We start from the raw sequence: 15,752 nt of genomic DNA on the forward strand, positions 1-15,752 counted from the left end.
GAGAGCCGGCTCCTGCTCGTGCCCCCAGCCTTGCTCCTGCCGCTCCCCCTGCCCCTGCCCCTACCAGAGCTACCCCCACGTCCCCTGCCCCTGCCTGTGCTCCTGTTCTCGCCCCTGACCCAGATCCTCCCTTGGTCCCACCGCTTCCCCGGGCCTTCACAGGGCCCCGGTTCCTGCCCCAGACCCAGCTCCTGCCCTTGACCCTGCACAGGCCATCGCCCGTGCACTTGTCCCAGCTCCTGCTCCTGCCCCTGCCCCTGCCCATGTCCCTGCCCCTGCCCCAGACCCAGGTCCTACCCCTGTTCCTGCCCCTTCGGTTTCCCCTTCCCATGCCCCTGCCAGGACGGCCTCCCCTTCCCCTGCCTGTGACCCTGGTCCTGCCCCAGACCCAGCTCCTGCCCTTGACCCTGCACCGGCCATCACCCCTGCACATGCCCCAGTTCCTCTTCCTGCTCCTGTCCCTTCATCTGCCCCTGCCCCTGTCCCTTTTCCTTTCCCTGCCAGGGCCACTGCCCCTGGACCTGCCAAAGACCCAGGTCCTACCCCTGTTCTTGCCCCTGCCTCTGACCCTGCCAGGACGGCCTCCCCTTCCCCTGCCTGCGCCCCTGTTCCCGCCCCAGACCCAGAAACTGCCTCTGCTTCTTCCCCTTCAACTGCCCCCTTCCCGTCCCCTGGCCCTGCCAGGACCACTGCCCCTTCCCCTGCTCCTGCCTATGCCCCTGTTCCCGCCCCAGACCCAGCCCCCAGCCCTTGCTCCTGCTCCTTTCCCTGCCCTTGCCTGTGCTCCCGTTCTCGCCCCTGACCCAGCTCCACCCTCGGTCCCACCGCTTCCCCGGGCCCTCACGGGGCCCCTGTTCCTGCCCTTGCCCCAGCTCCTGCCCCTGCCCCTGTCCCTTCTCCTTTCCCTGCCAGGGCCACTGCCCCTGCCCCTGACCCAGACCCAGGTCCTACATCTGTTCTTGCCCCTGCCCCTGCCCCTGCCCCTGCCCCTGCCCCGGCCAGGACGGCCTCCCCTTCGCCTGCCTGCGCCCCTGTTCCCGCCCCATACCCAGACCCTGTCCCTGCTTCTTCCCCTTCAACTGCGCCCGGCCCTTCCCCTGGCCTTGCCAGGACCACTGCGCCTTCCCTTGCCCCTGCCTACGCCCCTGATCCCGCCCCAGCCCCAGCCCCTAGCCCTTGCTCCTGCTCCTTTCCCTGCCCTTGCCTGGGCTCCTGTTCTTGCCTCGGACCCAGCTCCTGCTCTGGATCCTGCGCTGGCCAAGACCGCTGACCCTGCCCCCGCCCCGGTCCCAACGCCTGCCCTGGCACCTGCTCCTGCGGGGCTCCCAGACCCTCATCCAGAGCCCACAACTCTGCGGGGAGATCTCCCCGTAAAATTCCCCTCCGTTCCGTCCCCTGACCCCGACATCCCCGCAGAATGTTTCCTCCCCTCCCCCTGTGTTCTTCCTCTCCTCTATGGAGTCACCGTCCTAGTCGCCTTCCATCTCCTCTATGCTGTGTATTATTTATTTTAAATAAAAGTTCTTGTTTTCCCTTGAACACGTCATGAGCATGAAGGACATTCCCAACGCTGCGCCACCACACCCCAGAACGTCGCTGCAGGAGAGCTCCTTCCCCAAAGGAGACCCTGAGCCCAAGCCCTCCCTGCCCATGGCTCCCCCAGCCTGGCCCCTCGCAGCCCCTAAGTTGCTTTCTCTTTCTGTTCCTGCACGTGTTCTGGAGGTTTCTGGAAGTGGAATCCCTCAACGGGTGCCTTTGTGTCTGCCCACCCACTTTCAAAGGGCATTCGTTTGGTTTTTTTCCCTGTTGGACAGAGAATTGCCCTTATTTGATGTCGACGCGCAGAATGGATTACAGAGGCGATGTCATCCTGGGCACCCCTTCAGGAATTCTGGGCACAATCTTGGGGCCAAGGCCCCTGTTCCTGCTGGGACACCCCAGTCGGTCCCCAGACAGGACACGGCGGTTCCCTCCCGTGGCCCACACAGAAACCAGGGAAATGCAGAAAGCCGGAAGGCACGCCGCAGAGGGCAGACGCATTGCTCCCAACCCTAGGCCAGAGAAAGGTTTCCCATGGGTCTGCTCCAGTCCATGCTGCGAGTCACCGGGTCCCACAGGGACAGAGACAGGGACAGAGACCAAACACGTGCAAGTTCGAGGGGGAGGCTGGGCACACGGGGAGTATGTGTCCGGAGATGCAGGAGCTCCCGGGCAAGGACTCGGGCAAAGGAAACCCTGGGGAGCCAGCGCTGGTCACCCTCAGACCGGCAGGGGTCAGGTCTGGGGACCAGCAGCCCTGGGGAGAACGTGAGGAAGCAGAGGTCCAAGGCAGGTCCCCTGGAGAGAAGGGGGACAGGCACCCCTGTCTGGGACCACCGTGAGCCGCACCCGTCCCAGGCCACAGGTGCACCGTTCACCTAGCAGGGCTCAGCCCGGACTCACCCCCAGAAACTCTGGCTCGGTCGTTCACAGACATGTTTTCAGGAGCAGCTGGCACAGCGGTGGTGGAAAGAGCAGGGACTGGAACCGTGTTCATGCCCAAGGAGATGGATGGGATCGTCCTCCCAGTCCTCATGACAGAATGTCCCGTGGCTCCTTTCTCCGTGTCGTCTGGGGCACAGGATCGCGGCAGCACCTCCTGAGACCCCACGCCTGCCACGCTGCTCCTGGAGACATTCAGAGTTGTTGGAGGAGGCGGTGGAGAGGATCCGGGATGACAGAGGGCCGAGGAGAAGGAAGGTCAGGACTGGGAGGACAGATGGGCGTGCCCGGAGCCACCATTCAGGGCCTAATAAAAAGCCGAACCTGAACCCCAACACTAAACCTAACCCGAACCCGAACCAATAACCCATAACCCTAAACCCCGAACCTGAACACGAACCCGAACCCTAACACCGAACATTAACTCGAATCCTAATCCTAACCCTGACCCTAACCCCTCACCCTGACCCTGACAATAACGCGAACCCTAACGTTGAGCTGGACCATGACCCTAACCCTAACCCTATCTCTCTAACACTAACCCTAACCCTCTAACCCTAACCCTCACCCTAACCCTATCTCTCTAACCCTAACCCTAACCCTAACCCTAACTGACTCTGACCCTGACCCTGACCCTAACCCAAACCCGAACCCGAACCCGAACCCTAACGCTAACCCGAACCCCTAACCTATAACCCTAACCCCGAACCTGAAGGCAAACCCGAAGCTTAACCCTAACCCTAATGCTAACCCTAACCCTAACCCCTAACCCTGACCCTGACCGTTAGCCGGAGCCTGACCCCAACCCGGACCCTAACACTGACCCTGACCCTAACACTCAAACTGACCCTGACCCTACACCTGACCCTAAACCGAACCCTGACCGTGACCCTAGCCCTGACCTTGACCGTGACCCTAATGATGGCCCTGACCCTGACCCGAACCCCTAAGCCCTAACCCTAACCCGAGCCGGGACAGGGGTACCCGCAGCCCCGCGCGACCCCCGCGCCGCGCACAAACCCGCGGAGGCCGCACCGTCTACACTGCGCGCCCGTCCTGCTCCGGCGGCTTCTGCTCACCTGCTCTGGCGGGCCTGAGGGGCGGGACTCCTGTCGGCGCGGACGCGGCCCGTGACCTCCACAGCGGGTCCTGTCAGCGTAGACGCCGCCTGCGACCTCCACAGCGGATCCTGTCAGCGTAGACGCCGCCCGCGACCTCCACAGCGGGTCCTGTCAGCGTAGACGCCGCCCGCGACCTCCACAGCGGGTCCTGTCAGCGTAGACGCCGCCCGCGACCTCCACAGCGGATCCTGTCAGCGTAGACGCCGCCCGCGACCTCCACGGCGGGTCCCGTCAGCGCGGACGCCGCCCGCCTCCCCCGGGAGTCCCCACAGCGGGTCCTGAGGAGGCCGGACTCCTGCCGGCGTGGACGCGGCCCTCCATCCTCCGCGGCCGGTCCTGAGGATCCGGGCTCCTGACTGTGGAGGAGGCTCGCGTCCTCCCGAAGCCTGCGCGTCCGCACAGCCGGTCCTGAGGCCTCGGGACTCCTGCCCGCGCCGGAGACAGGGGCCTGAGCGCGCATGCCCAGCAACGGTCGCGAGCGGGCCTCGGGCGCCCCCTGCGGGCGGTGCAGGCGGAGCAGGAGGGTGTGGGGCGGTGACTCTGGCGCCCCCTGCGGGCGGTGCAGGCGGAGCAGGAGGGTGTGGGGCGGTGACTCTGGCGCCCCCTGCGGGCGGTGGGGGCGGCGCAGGAAGCGGTGCGCTCAGTTCAGGACAGACACCTGTCCCTGCTGGGGTCCGGCTGAATCCATTAATTTTGGAAATTCAAACTGAAACGGAGTCCGACCATCCCCTGAGTTCCCCGGAAATAGAAACAATTCGTTAGAAACCGTGTGGAATTAAGTGAAATACAGACACAAGCTTTACAACTTACACCGAAATTCGTTCAAAATTGTAGATATATTTAAAATGTAAAACAATCAAAATAGCAAAAAGAAAACGGAAGAAAACCCACATGGCCTTGAGCTCGGTGATGAGTTTTAACGCACAACACCAAAAGCCAATCCACAGAAGAAAAAACTGATAACATGAACTTCCTAAAATCTTCTGCTCTGGGAAAGACCTCACTCAGAAAACCAAAAGACAAGCAAGAAATGGGAGGAAATGTTTGCAAAATACACATCTGGTAAAATATGGTAAAATATTTGCATTCAAAATATACAAAAAGCTATCAGAACGCAACATCCTAATCGATCGTGGGTGAGGATCTGAACATGCCTGGACAAAGAAGACGTACAGTACGAAATAAGCATACAGAAATATGCTCAACCTCATCATGAGGAAGGTACAGATTTAAACAACAGTGAGACAGCACTGCACAACTACTACAAATGATAACCTCCAAAAACAAGGATGCCGATTGCTGGAAGGGGAGGAATGACAGCAACGGTCCCTTCAGAAGACAGTTTGGACAGTTTCCAAACCGAAATAAGTCTCGTGTTAAGATCCAACAATCGCACTTCTAGTATTTAAACAACTGCTTTGAAAAACTATTTCCAAGCAAAAACTCTCCTGCAGTTATGCACAGTAGCTCTATTCATAATGGTTACAAATTTAGAGAAGCCAGAATGTCCTTCCATAAATGAATCCATAAGGGAACTAAGCGCATCCATGAGAAGGAAGCAGAATATGCCGCCCAAAATAGGCCTCTTTGTCACAAGGGTTATTTGGGCTGATTAATCTTAAGAAACGGCAGATACGGGAGAACCTCTGACAACTGGGTAAAAGGTGCCATTGGTGAGTGAAATGCACACTTCTAAAGGGACACTCCATCTGTAAGCCTGTCTCCCTCTGTGTCGGAACAGAATGACTAAACCTCAAGAAACTCATGCCAAAAGAGAAGGCACAGACTTAAATCTGTGGAACAACTGTACCCCCGTTTACTGTGCTCACTGATAACATCCCTGAACTGGCCTTCCCACCACCCAAAATCTTTCGGTCTTTAGTTGAAGGTAGCATTTAGGGTGTGGGCTGAACCACTCACAGAGTTACTCCGCTTCCCTGGGCATCTCCCATGAATACAAGACACATGCATGATATTGAAGTTTGACTTGTTTTTCTCCTGTTAATCTATTCAGCAATAGAAAGAAACAAACCATCACCCCATACAAGGACAAAGATGAACTTTACATATATTTTTCTAAGTGAAGGAATCCAGTGTGAAAATGCTACACACTTTGTGGGAGATTCTGGAAAAGGCAAGCTGGAGATGATAAAAGCATCGGGGGGTGAATTCCATGATATTTTAATGATTTCTACCTGTCATTATGCATCTGTCAAAACCCAAACGTTTTGGGACACCTGGCTAGCTCAGTCAGGAGAGCATGCAACTCTTGATCTTGGGGTTGTGAGTTTGAGCCCCATGTTGGGTGTGGAGGTTACTTAAAAACAAAATCTTTAAAAAACACAAACATTTTTGCATCCCAAAGAGTAAATCATAATCTACTGAAACTATGTTATTTAGGATGTGGGAGTGTTACAGGATGGAATAGGGGCTCAAGGGCAGGCTGCCCCAAATCTGCCACTTTGACATATAGATCATTTTAATAACAGTTACTTAAGAGACAGCCTATGCAATGAGGACACCTAGACCCTCCTCTGCCCCCTGGAGGCAGGAAATCGATCTCTCATATGAAGATGTCCCTGTACCAGTAGGTAAAGAGTTTTCAACATCACCAGAGATGGGACATTTCAAGCCCATAAGGTTGTATAAAAAAAAAAAAAAATCCCCGTTACTTTTTACTAATTTACTGTCCCAGCCAAAATTCTGTCTACAATGCCTTACTAACTGAAGCTCCCAAGATTAAGTTTTCTTTGTCCTTGATTTCATCACAGGTGTATTTTCTCTTTCTCTAGAAAGTATGAAACCTGGCTTCCTTGATCATTTCTTTAGACCTCCGTTTCATTATTGGGTCTCTAGGCACACATCATTACACTTTGGGGTTTTTTTTTCTCCTGTTAATCTGTCTCATGTCAATTTTATTCTTAATCCCATGGTAAGAACTTCAGGCCAAGGAAAAATTCTTCCTCCCCTTCAACGGAATACAGAACAGGACACATAATCTAACTGTATTAGAAACGTATGGGGAAAAAAGACCCTCACTGTAGATCGCAGGACAAAATGTGCTGACCTGGGTAACTTTGGAAATGAATGGAATCTTTAGAGTAAAGGAAAATGTACTGTATGTACACGGTGGACTCTATTTGATAAAGTTCTTTCCCTGAAGTGTGGTGGCTACCAGTTCTGAAGACACCACATCCGTTCCACATCTGGAATGGCAGCTGGGGAGAGCCGGGTTTGTCCCTGTTAGAGTAGGAAGTTACAGATCAGCAAAGAGAGAAGATCACAATCTCCACGTGGTGATGGGCCAGGTTGGAGACGTCAATGTAAACTCGTCTTTGGCTTGATGTGGACACAGACAGTCGCACCTAGAAATCTTTATGACTAGGTGTGTCGGCACAGGTGGGAATGCATGCATTTGTTGCCTCGCACTGTCCACTGAGCACATTTAGCTCCCATGTGTAAGACTTTAATACCACCCTCTACTAACCAGCGCTCCTTGAAATTGCTGACACTAGAACCGAGACAGGAAGTACAGGAGCCAGGATAGTCTGGAAGTATCAGAAAGTAAGGAAGTCTCAGGGAAAGAGCCACAGAGATGGAAGGATGTCAATGGAAAGCGCTCCCAATCACCAAAGCAGGAATGAGCCAGCGACCAAACACTGTAGTGCTGGAGCACGAGCTACCCTGGTTTCCATACTGGTAAAAATAAATGATTCCTTAAAGATTTAATGTATTGATTTGAAAGAGAGGAAGTGCATGAGCAGAGGGGAGAGGCAGAGGGAGAGGGAGAAGCAGACTCCCCACTGAGCAGGGAGCCTGACCTGGGGCTCGATCCCAGGTCCCTGAGATCATGACCCGAGCCAAAGCAGCCACTCAACTGAGCCACCTAGGTGCCCCAGAATAAATGATGTTTTAAAAGAGAAACCACAGGCCCCAAATGGAGTCACTTATGTCAAGAGACCCAAGCCAGCAAACCAAGACTTACTATCTGACTTAAGTGCAGTTCCACACAACCTCACCTCCGCGTAACCTTCAACCAGTCAACCTGGTACATGAGCTGAATGGCCCCTTCTGTTCCCCTTAGGAAGGGGACGTTGTCTAATGATCCTAGAATGCATCTAGTGCATCCTTTTCTAGTAATTTCTTTTTCTCAATCCCCTCTGTGCCTTTAAATACCTTCCCTCCCCTGCAGGTCAAACAGGCCCCTTTCTTTTTGCTAAATGAGATGCTGCCTATTTCATGAATTGTTCAATGAAGCCAATGGGAGTGGGATCTTTTAAATTACCTGGTTGCATTTTTATTAACAAATTACAAATAGTTCCAAAGAATGGATGGAGACACTCAACCATTCATCAAGGAAATGGAGTTAATTCCCCTCTCCTAAAGTGTGGGCTCAGAGCAGTGTCTTCCTGCTCATGGCAAAGGGTCACTTCACAATGGGGAAACCTGACCAGCATTGCCTCAGCAGGTGACCATGAACACGGACAGTGATAAGTGTTCCCTTGTTACAAAGTGATGACAAAGCCCTTTACCTCCCTGATCTGCTTCCTCAGAACCCATAACCCCAGTCTAATCACGAGGAAAACAAGTAAATCTGAGAAACGGTCATGGCCAAGAAGAGCCTGAAGAGACATGATGGGCACATGGCACGTGGCGCCCAGCATGGGATCCTGGAGCAAGAAAGGTAGAACGGAGGGGACTTAAATAAAATACAGACTTTAGCTAAAAATAACACATCAATATTTGTTCATTAATTGTGAAAATTTTGTAGAAAACTAGAAAAAGAGGAGAAATTAGGAGCGGCTGTGTGGCTCAGTCAGTCAAGCATCTGCTTCTCCCTGTTAAGCCTGCTTCTCCCTGTCCCTCCTGCTTCCCCTGCTTGTACTCTCTCTCTCTCTCTCTCTATCAAATACATAAATAAAATCTTTTTTTTTTTTTTAAAAAGGAGTAGAAATTAAAGGTCAAATAAGAGAAACCTATTGCATCAGACAGAAAGCCTAGAGGAAATGGGTAATTTCCTAATAAGAATGCACATTTACAAACTGGACCCTAAAATAAGGGAAAAACAAGCAGATCACTTAACCATCCAGGGGCCTCTTGCTCCTGCTGGTTCTCCCCTCACTGTTCTGGGGTTTTCCTCTCCGGGGACAGAGAAGGAGCAGGGACAGAACCGTTCCGGAGCTCCTCTGGGACCTGACCCCACCTTCTTGTCTCCCCCTGCTCTGGCCCACCCTGTGAGGACACCATGCATGGGAAGTCTCAGGGATTGTCACCCTGATGTGTCACCCAGCACTGTGGATGGCGAGGGACTGGACATATTTACTGAAGTAAAATAAATTTTTAAATGGTAGAAATACATTAACACTTGTAAGAAACAAGAGTGGGTCTAGACCTGGCAGGCCCAAGGGCTCACAGTCTCACAGGGTGAGCTGGACCCTCTCCAACACTCCATCCTGCTAAGTGCTCTGGGGAGACCCCATTCTCAGGCACAGTCTCTCTCACTGCACCTGGGGCTTCCCGCAACTCCAGCCTAACACTCACTCACCATCCATTCTACTGGGAAGCGTTTCTCTTTCCCTTGGGTTCCACGAAGTCATGGCTTTAAGTGTCTTTGGCCTGGCTCGGGTCACACTCTCATCCTTGAAGCCATCAGAGCACCCAGAGGGCAGAGCATGGGGTTGGGTAGACTTGGATCATATGTCCATCTTTGAGGTGGGCGGAATGGGGGGTCTGCCCTCTGGAACTGTTTGGGTGGGAGGCAGGTGAGATGTGGTTCCCAAAGGGAAGCTGAGAGGCTGGACTTGGACGTGAGAGCAGATGCTGGGCGGGGAAAGCAGCAGATTCTGCATCACTGGTGGGTGACTACACGGCTGTGGAATCTGAAGCCCAGGGAAGGAAGGGGTGCACTTAGGGTCAGGGGCTGCAGCCGCCCATCCAGGGCTCTTCCTGTCCTCCCACGATGGCAAGACGCTCTTATAACTGCTGAAAAAACAACTTTGCTGTTGGTGGGACACTCAAGGCTCCTGCCCTGGGCATTGGGTCCTCGGATCTCAGAGACTGGAAGGCACACAGACCTCGCTTGTGCCCTTGGGAGGAGGGAAGCCTGGGAGTCACCCCTGCCCCCACACACACATTAATCTCCCAACCCCAGAGAACACACTGGCTCATTCCAGTCTCTTCTCTCTCCTTTACAAAGTGCAGACACCAAATATGAGGATGATCAGGAAATTATTGCTCAGTGAAGTCGTGGGAGGCTCAAGGATCATTCCACACCTAGAATCCACACGTGGTACACCTTCTGGAGGCCACAGTCCTGAATCCTGCATGCGGCTCTCTGAATCCACACGGTCTCAGTGAGAACACTGCTCGCTGGGAGACACAGTTACTCCCATAACCTCGATTCTAACAAATAATCATGCCCAAGGTTTACATACATATCGGGAGACCAAAGGACAGAAGAGCCAGTCTGCAGGACAGCTGTTGTGGCCAGGGCCGCATCCAACACTTGGCAGGTTAGGAGACTGAAGGAGGACGAGCTTGTCTCAACCACGCAGGTGTTGGGAATGGAAACATCCTGTGGGGCTGTCTACACAGCCCATGGACTTATTACATTCCAGGAGCACGGTCAGCTCAGTAACTGGCCATAGGGGTTGTCAAGACCATGCCTGGCCTGAACTGGAGAACCACAGATGCCTCCTGAGATGGTGATAGGCCAAGGGCTGTCTGTCCACTGTTCACTGTTGATCACTTGGATGGGACAGAGGATCTAGCCAGGGCCAGGAGAGCCCCACCGGCCTGCAAGGAGACTGCACATGGGGGCAGGTAGGCCACTGCAGTCAGTCCTGTATCAATCCATACGTGTTTCCTCAGTGCCCTCGTGGGTCAGAGTGGTGCTGGAACTTGGGGCTGCCCAGGCAGAGTGTGGCCAGTGACACCCTTCTCAGGTGGGAGGGAGGAAGAGCTGTGTGTGACCTCTGAGGCCCTCTACAGCTCCTGAGTGGGCTTGAGCTGGATCTGAAACAGTCAGTGACGAGCTATTTCACTTTTCTGTTAAAGCCCAGGAGTGAGAGGCCAAAAACCAATGTTCCAACTCACCGCTGACTCACGTGTGACCCTGGGTGAGTCCTGTCCATCCTGGAGGCATAGGGAGGTGGAGGAGGGGGAAGAAAGCTGATTATGCTTAAACCTAACCCAGACCATGGCCCCGATCCAGACACTGATCCTGACCCCAACCCATGACCGTCAGCCCAACCCCACACTTGCATCATGAACAGACCCAAAAAAGTTTCAGAGGGTTCTTATTTTCTCCAGAGAGCTCCTCGGGTCTGCACTCCCACCCGCGTGCCCATGGAGGCAGCCCGGCCTCCTGAGGACACACAGATTGCTGACTCCCATACCCCCTGCATACATCACCCAGCAGCATGGTGGGGTTTGATTTGATTTTTTGCTAAGTTTTATTTTAATCCAAGGACTTTGATTCATACAAAATGTCATTGTAGAAACAATAGCAGAATCCAAAGTCTGGGTGATCAATATTACTCAGGCAGCAAACTCATCAATCACAGGATTGTTTTAAAGCAGGTCCCAGTTGTGTTGCATGGTTGGGACTTCTTTTTGTTTGTGTTTTTTTTAACACTGTTCTTAAATATAAAGTTTTGCAACAAACCTTTGATTTATATCAAATATAATTAAAAATTAACAAATGAGTACATTGTATCAAAAAGTACGAAGATATACATTTCATGCACATACTCGTATATATGTATATATGTATATATTTTACATGCACACATAACTTATTCAAACTACAGCCACTGCTTGACTGCTCCAGATGCAGACAACTGGTTCATGCATTTCAAATTTGGCAACTCACTATGAGATCTCAGTGGAAACATATGATAGCTGAGAAGAGACGATACAGAAACAAAACCCAAAGTCAGGAAAACAAGACAGGGTATCTCCTCCCCCACTCCCTGTAGTTTTCACCAATTCCAGTGTCTAGAAGAATCCAGACAAACTGGTGAGGCTGTGCTGGGCTACAACAGTGATTCCCCACCCACCATGGCCTTGGAAGCAGCTGTGGTTCTGCACAGAATGGATACATTCAAAGTAACATGGGCCAGAGATGAAACATCAGTATCAAAATACACATCCTTCCACTTTGCAACAGGAGCACAGCGGTCTCATGCAGGCTGAGATACCCTCCCAGTTATCGTTTTCCTATCGCAGTAAAATACTCTGTAATCTTAAAGGTTCAGAGTGTTGTGCCTTCCGGTAAGGAAATTCTATAAAATGGTTTGGTCACAATCGTGCTGAAACCCTGGAACAGGTGGTGGTCTGATGTGATTTAGTTCTACTGAACATGTGTCTTTTGTTGCATAGCCCTATGGGTTAGCGACACCCGCTCACTGGGACACACCTCCACACAGAGAAACGCACACACACATCACAGGCCAAGTTTCTTTAAGGCGAGTCATGGGGTGGCAGCCAATGGGATCACTCAAAAGATCCGGCAAAGCGATCATCTGACGTTTCCAGATACGGAGGGCGCACCAAAATCTGATCATCTAAGTTCTCCTTTCGTCCACGCAACAAAGGGTCTCCCGGCATTTTACCCACAGCCTCCTAACTCCGGTGTTTCCCTTTTGAGAGCGGCCATGAGGTTGGATTCCTCTTTCGCTTTCTGCTTTCCCACGTCCTGTGCCACGAACAGTGCCGGGCTTCGCGTGCCTCCCACGCGAGCCACAGTCTCGAAGCTTCTCCTTGCCGCGTCCCTTCCTCTGAGTCGTGGCCTCATTCACTTGGGGCGTCCCGAGTGCCGCGTCTGCCCAGACACAGACCCTCCCTCCTGCCCCCACCTCTCCCTCTTGCGAGTGCCTCTCCCTCTCTCTGGCCTTCTCTGAGAAGAAGCTCACAACGACAGACATCGTGTCCCCTTTGGCAGGCATCCCGTCCCTGAGATTCAGAAGTGTGACAGACTGAAAACACCCCACACGAGGACACGCTCCACGCTGCTGTGTGGCTTCCCAGGAAGCCCTTTCACTCGTGGGAGGAACACGGGGAAGTGGTCGCTTCGTTTCCAATGACAGCCGTCCCACTGGATGTTACACGAGTGTCCTCCACTGGCACCAGCCTTGGACCTGGCCGATATCTGGAACTGGGCACAGTTCCAAGGATTCACCCACGCTTCACACAGGCTTCACGGCACCGCCCCCAGGAGCCTGGCCCGAGAGGGCTCGGGAGTCAGGCACTTGGTGGAGAGCAGCAGGGGCCAGGGGAGCTGGGGGACCACCCAGGCTGGACGCAAGAGCGTCTCCTCACACAAGACACACACACACACACACACACGCGCGCGCACGCACACACACCAAAGAGCTGAGAGCTTCCTACAGGTTGGATTTTTTTAAGTAGTATTGCTATTTCCTTCCCCAGTCTTGTTTTTCTCTTTTTTCTAGATCAAGTATATGGAATTGACAAAAGAGCGAAGGGTGTTGTGATTAAAAACCAAAACCAACAGCCAGAATGTTTCCAGATTTGGTCCCCGCCAGGGTTGACAGCATCTGGGAGAGGACGGAGTGTGAGAGTGTATTTCTGGGGTCCACTTGTGGTTTCAGGTACAAAGAGCCACGCCGGACATGTCTGTGTTTGTGGGCGCTGCCAAGAACGCATGGAGCCACGGCCCAGGCTCCCCAGGCTGCTGCCCGTGGACCGTCAACTCTGTCTTGTCTGGCCAGGCGTTCAAACGTGCCAGGTTCCCCAGGGCCACAGACTTGGATAAAGGATGGCCTCCGCGAGCTCCAGACCTCCTCGGAACGGCTCCAGACACACACCCCGGATGCTGGGACCCAGCACGCAGGATTCAGACCGGCAGCGTCCTACTCAGCACACGCAGCCACTTCCCATGTAGGGTCTGTGGTACGAGACCCAGGCAGGCAGACCGGCGGACAGAGAGAGCCACAGCCCCGTCTGAAAGGGCTTAAGACTCGGTCCAGTGTGAAGGAGGAGGTGGCGGGGGGAGCAGCGGGGCCTCCCCCCAGCTGGCCCCAAAGGCAGGGCCCCTCCCCGCAGGGGCTGCTGCCCCCGCCTCGGTGCCCCTGAGCGTCCCCCGGAGCCAGCGTGGACGATAAAACTCATCGGCGGAAGGCGGCTGCGGCGCAGGTGCGTGGCGTGGGCGGTGCAGCTAGCACCAGTGGTCCTGGTCGGGGTGGTGGTAGCTGTGCCGGGCCCGGCCGCCCCAGCCGAGTCCCAGAGTGCAGTGGTAGCCGCTGGGCACGCGGCGGAGGGGGTGGGACTGGGAGGTCAGAGAGGACACGTAGGAAGTCCGGGAGGAGCGGCCTGAGTCGGTGGCCACGGCCTCCTCGAAGGTAAGCGTGTCCTCAGGCTGGGTGCGGGCTGCGTCCTCACTGTCCGGACGCTGCCCCAGGTAAGGGTCAGAGCCGATCCTGGAGCCGGCGGCCAGGGGCTGGCTGAAGGGGTCTCTCTGGAGCAGAGCGTTGTGTTCGGAAAGGCCACGACTCAGCCGGCCTGGGGAGAAGGTGGGGAGGCTGGTCTGTGCCCCAGCGAAGTGGACAGGCGAAGCGTTGGCCGTCTTGTAGGTGACGCTGGGACGGGGGGTCGGCGGAGTCTGGGGGAGCTGCCTCCGCCCGCCACGGCCAGGGGTGCTAGCACCGGATGCCGACAACAAGGGACTCCCATTCACGGAGCCGCCACCCTACAAGAAAGCAGAACAGAGCAAAAAGAGGAAAAAATGAAAGTACGGGGCCAGAGGCCAGTGCAGGTGAGCACCACTGGGAGGAGGGGCAGGGAGGCAGGGAGAGAGGCAGGCGCCCGAGGAGGGGGACAGGTAGGGTGTGTGGTGGGGGAAATGTAGCTGGAAACAACAGGTGACAAAGGGACAGGCACAGCTCAGGGAGAGGCCAGACCAGAGGCCAGTCCAGGGCAGCTGGGAGGGGAGGCCTGGGCTGGTGGAGGAGCAGTGGGGCAAGGAAGAGGGGAGGAGACTCGGGCCAGGGAACCAGCACGTGAAGGACGATTCGGAACGTGGTGGCGGGGGGAGTCTTACAAGGAGGGGCAGCGAGGGGGTCCCGTCTTCCTGGTCTCGGAGGTCCTGGCTCCTGCCCAGCTGTTGGCGATGTGGGGTGGCTGCCGAGAGAGGGTTTGGGACGCGAGGGCTCACGGCCCCCAAAGCGGTTGCAGGAGTAGAAGCGCTGCTTCTCCGAGGAAGAGGAAGAAGGCTGCCTCCGCTCCTGGGACCGGCCCTGCTCCTGTCTGCGCTCCCTCCGGCAGCCTGTGGGTCCCTCTCCCGGGGGTGGGCCTGGCCCTGCGGCCCTGCTGGGTGCTGGCCAGGAAGAGGGAAAGTCAGCACAGAGAGCCAGGCGGGGAGACAGACCCCCAGCCCAGACCTGGTCCCCAGGACTAGCAGGAGGACCCGGGGAAGAGCCGAGGTGGGCGGGTGGTCCTGCCTGTTCCCCAGACCTGCGACTCACCACCCCTACTCAGGACTGCTTGTACGGTCGAGGCACAGAGAGGAAGAGGGTTCAGACCCCTGCCCCAGGCCCTGGACATCCGAGGGACCCTGACGCACCACCATCTGTGTCTGCAGACAGGCTGGGCCCCTTCTCCAGGGACTTCTGCTTCCTGTCCCTGCGGCGGTGGCAGCGGTGGGGGGGGGGGCGGCGCACAGGCTGGCTGGCCCGGGCGCGGTCCAGGGCCGCGTTGCAGAGATGAGCCACGTGAGGGCGCTGGGGCGCCAGTGTGGAGATGGACCGCTTCATGGGGCTGGCGCTGGGGGCCGGCTGCGGGGCGGGGGGTAGGGGGGGCATCCTTTATCTCACAGTCTGAGAGACGGGTCTGGGGCTCCAGAACCACCAGGCCCCTCCCTCTCCCTGGAAAGCTCTTCCCCACCCAGGGCCACCCTTTCTCCCGCTGTCCGTCTCTGCCAGCAGGGCGCAGAGAGCTGTTGCCTCCCTGTCCCGGGAGGACAGGGAGGAGGCCAGGAAGAGGGAGGCTGGGGCCGGGCTAGGAGAGCACCGAGGGGAGCTGCGTGTGACGGCTCTGCGGGGCCAGGGCCACGGGCTGCCGCCCTGAGCTGGAACCAGGACCCGTGGAAATGGGCCCACGTGGAGCAGACCCACGGCTTCCACTCAGTGT

The 15,752-nt window shown here is 55.4% G+C and overlaps 1 protein-coding gene across 1 annotated transcript in view; it reads right to left on the reverse strand.

Moving 5' to 3' along the window:
* Window positions 1-13,576: 13,576 nt before the first annotated feature.
* The window catches only part of LOC123935977 (voltage-dependent N-type calcium channel subunit alpha-1B-like), a 122,353-nt gene continuing 120,177 nt past the window's right edge, over window positions 13,577-15,752 (reverse strand). Inside the window, 3 exon segments of the mRNA XM_045996803.1 lie at window positions 13,577-14,313; window positions 14,678-14,940; window positions 15,187-15,397. Coding sequence (XP_045852759.1) covers window positions 13,783-14,313; window positions 14,678-14,940; window positions 15,187-15,397 — 1,005 coding nt within the window. The 3' untranslated portion in view covers window positions 13,577-13,782.

The sequence above is a fragment of the Meles meles genome, unplaced genomic scaffold, assembly GCF_922984935.1.
Source record: "Meles meles unplaced genomic scaffold, mMelMel3.1 paternal haplotype, whole genome shotgun sequence".
Classification (NCBI taxonomy): domain Eukaryota; kingdom Metazoa; phylum Chordata; class Mammalia; order Carnivora; family Mustelidae; genus Meles; species Meles meles.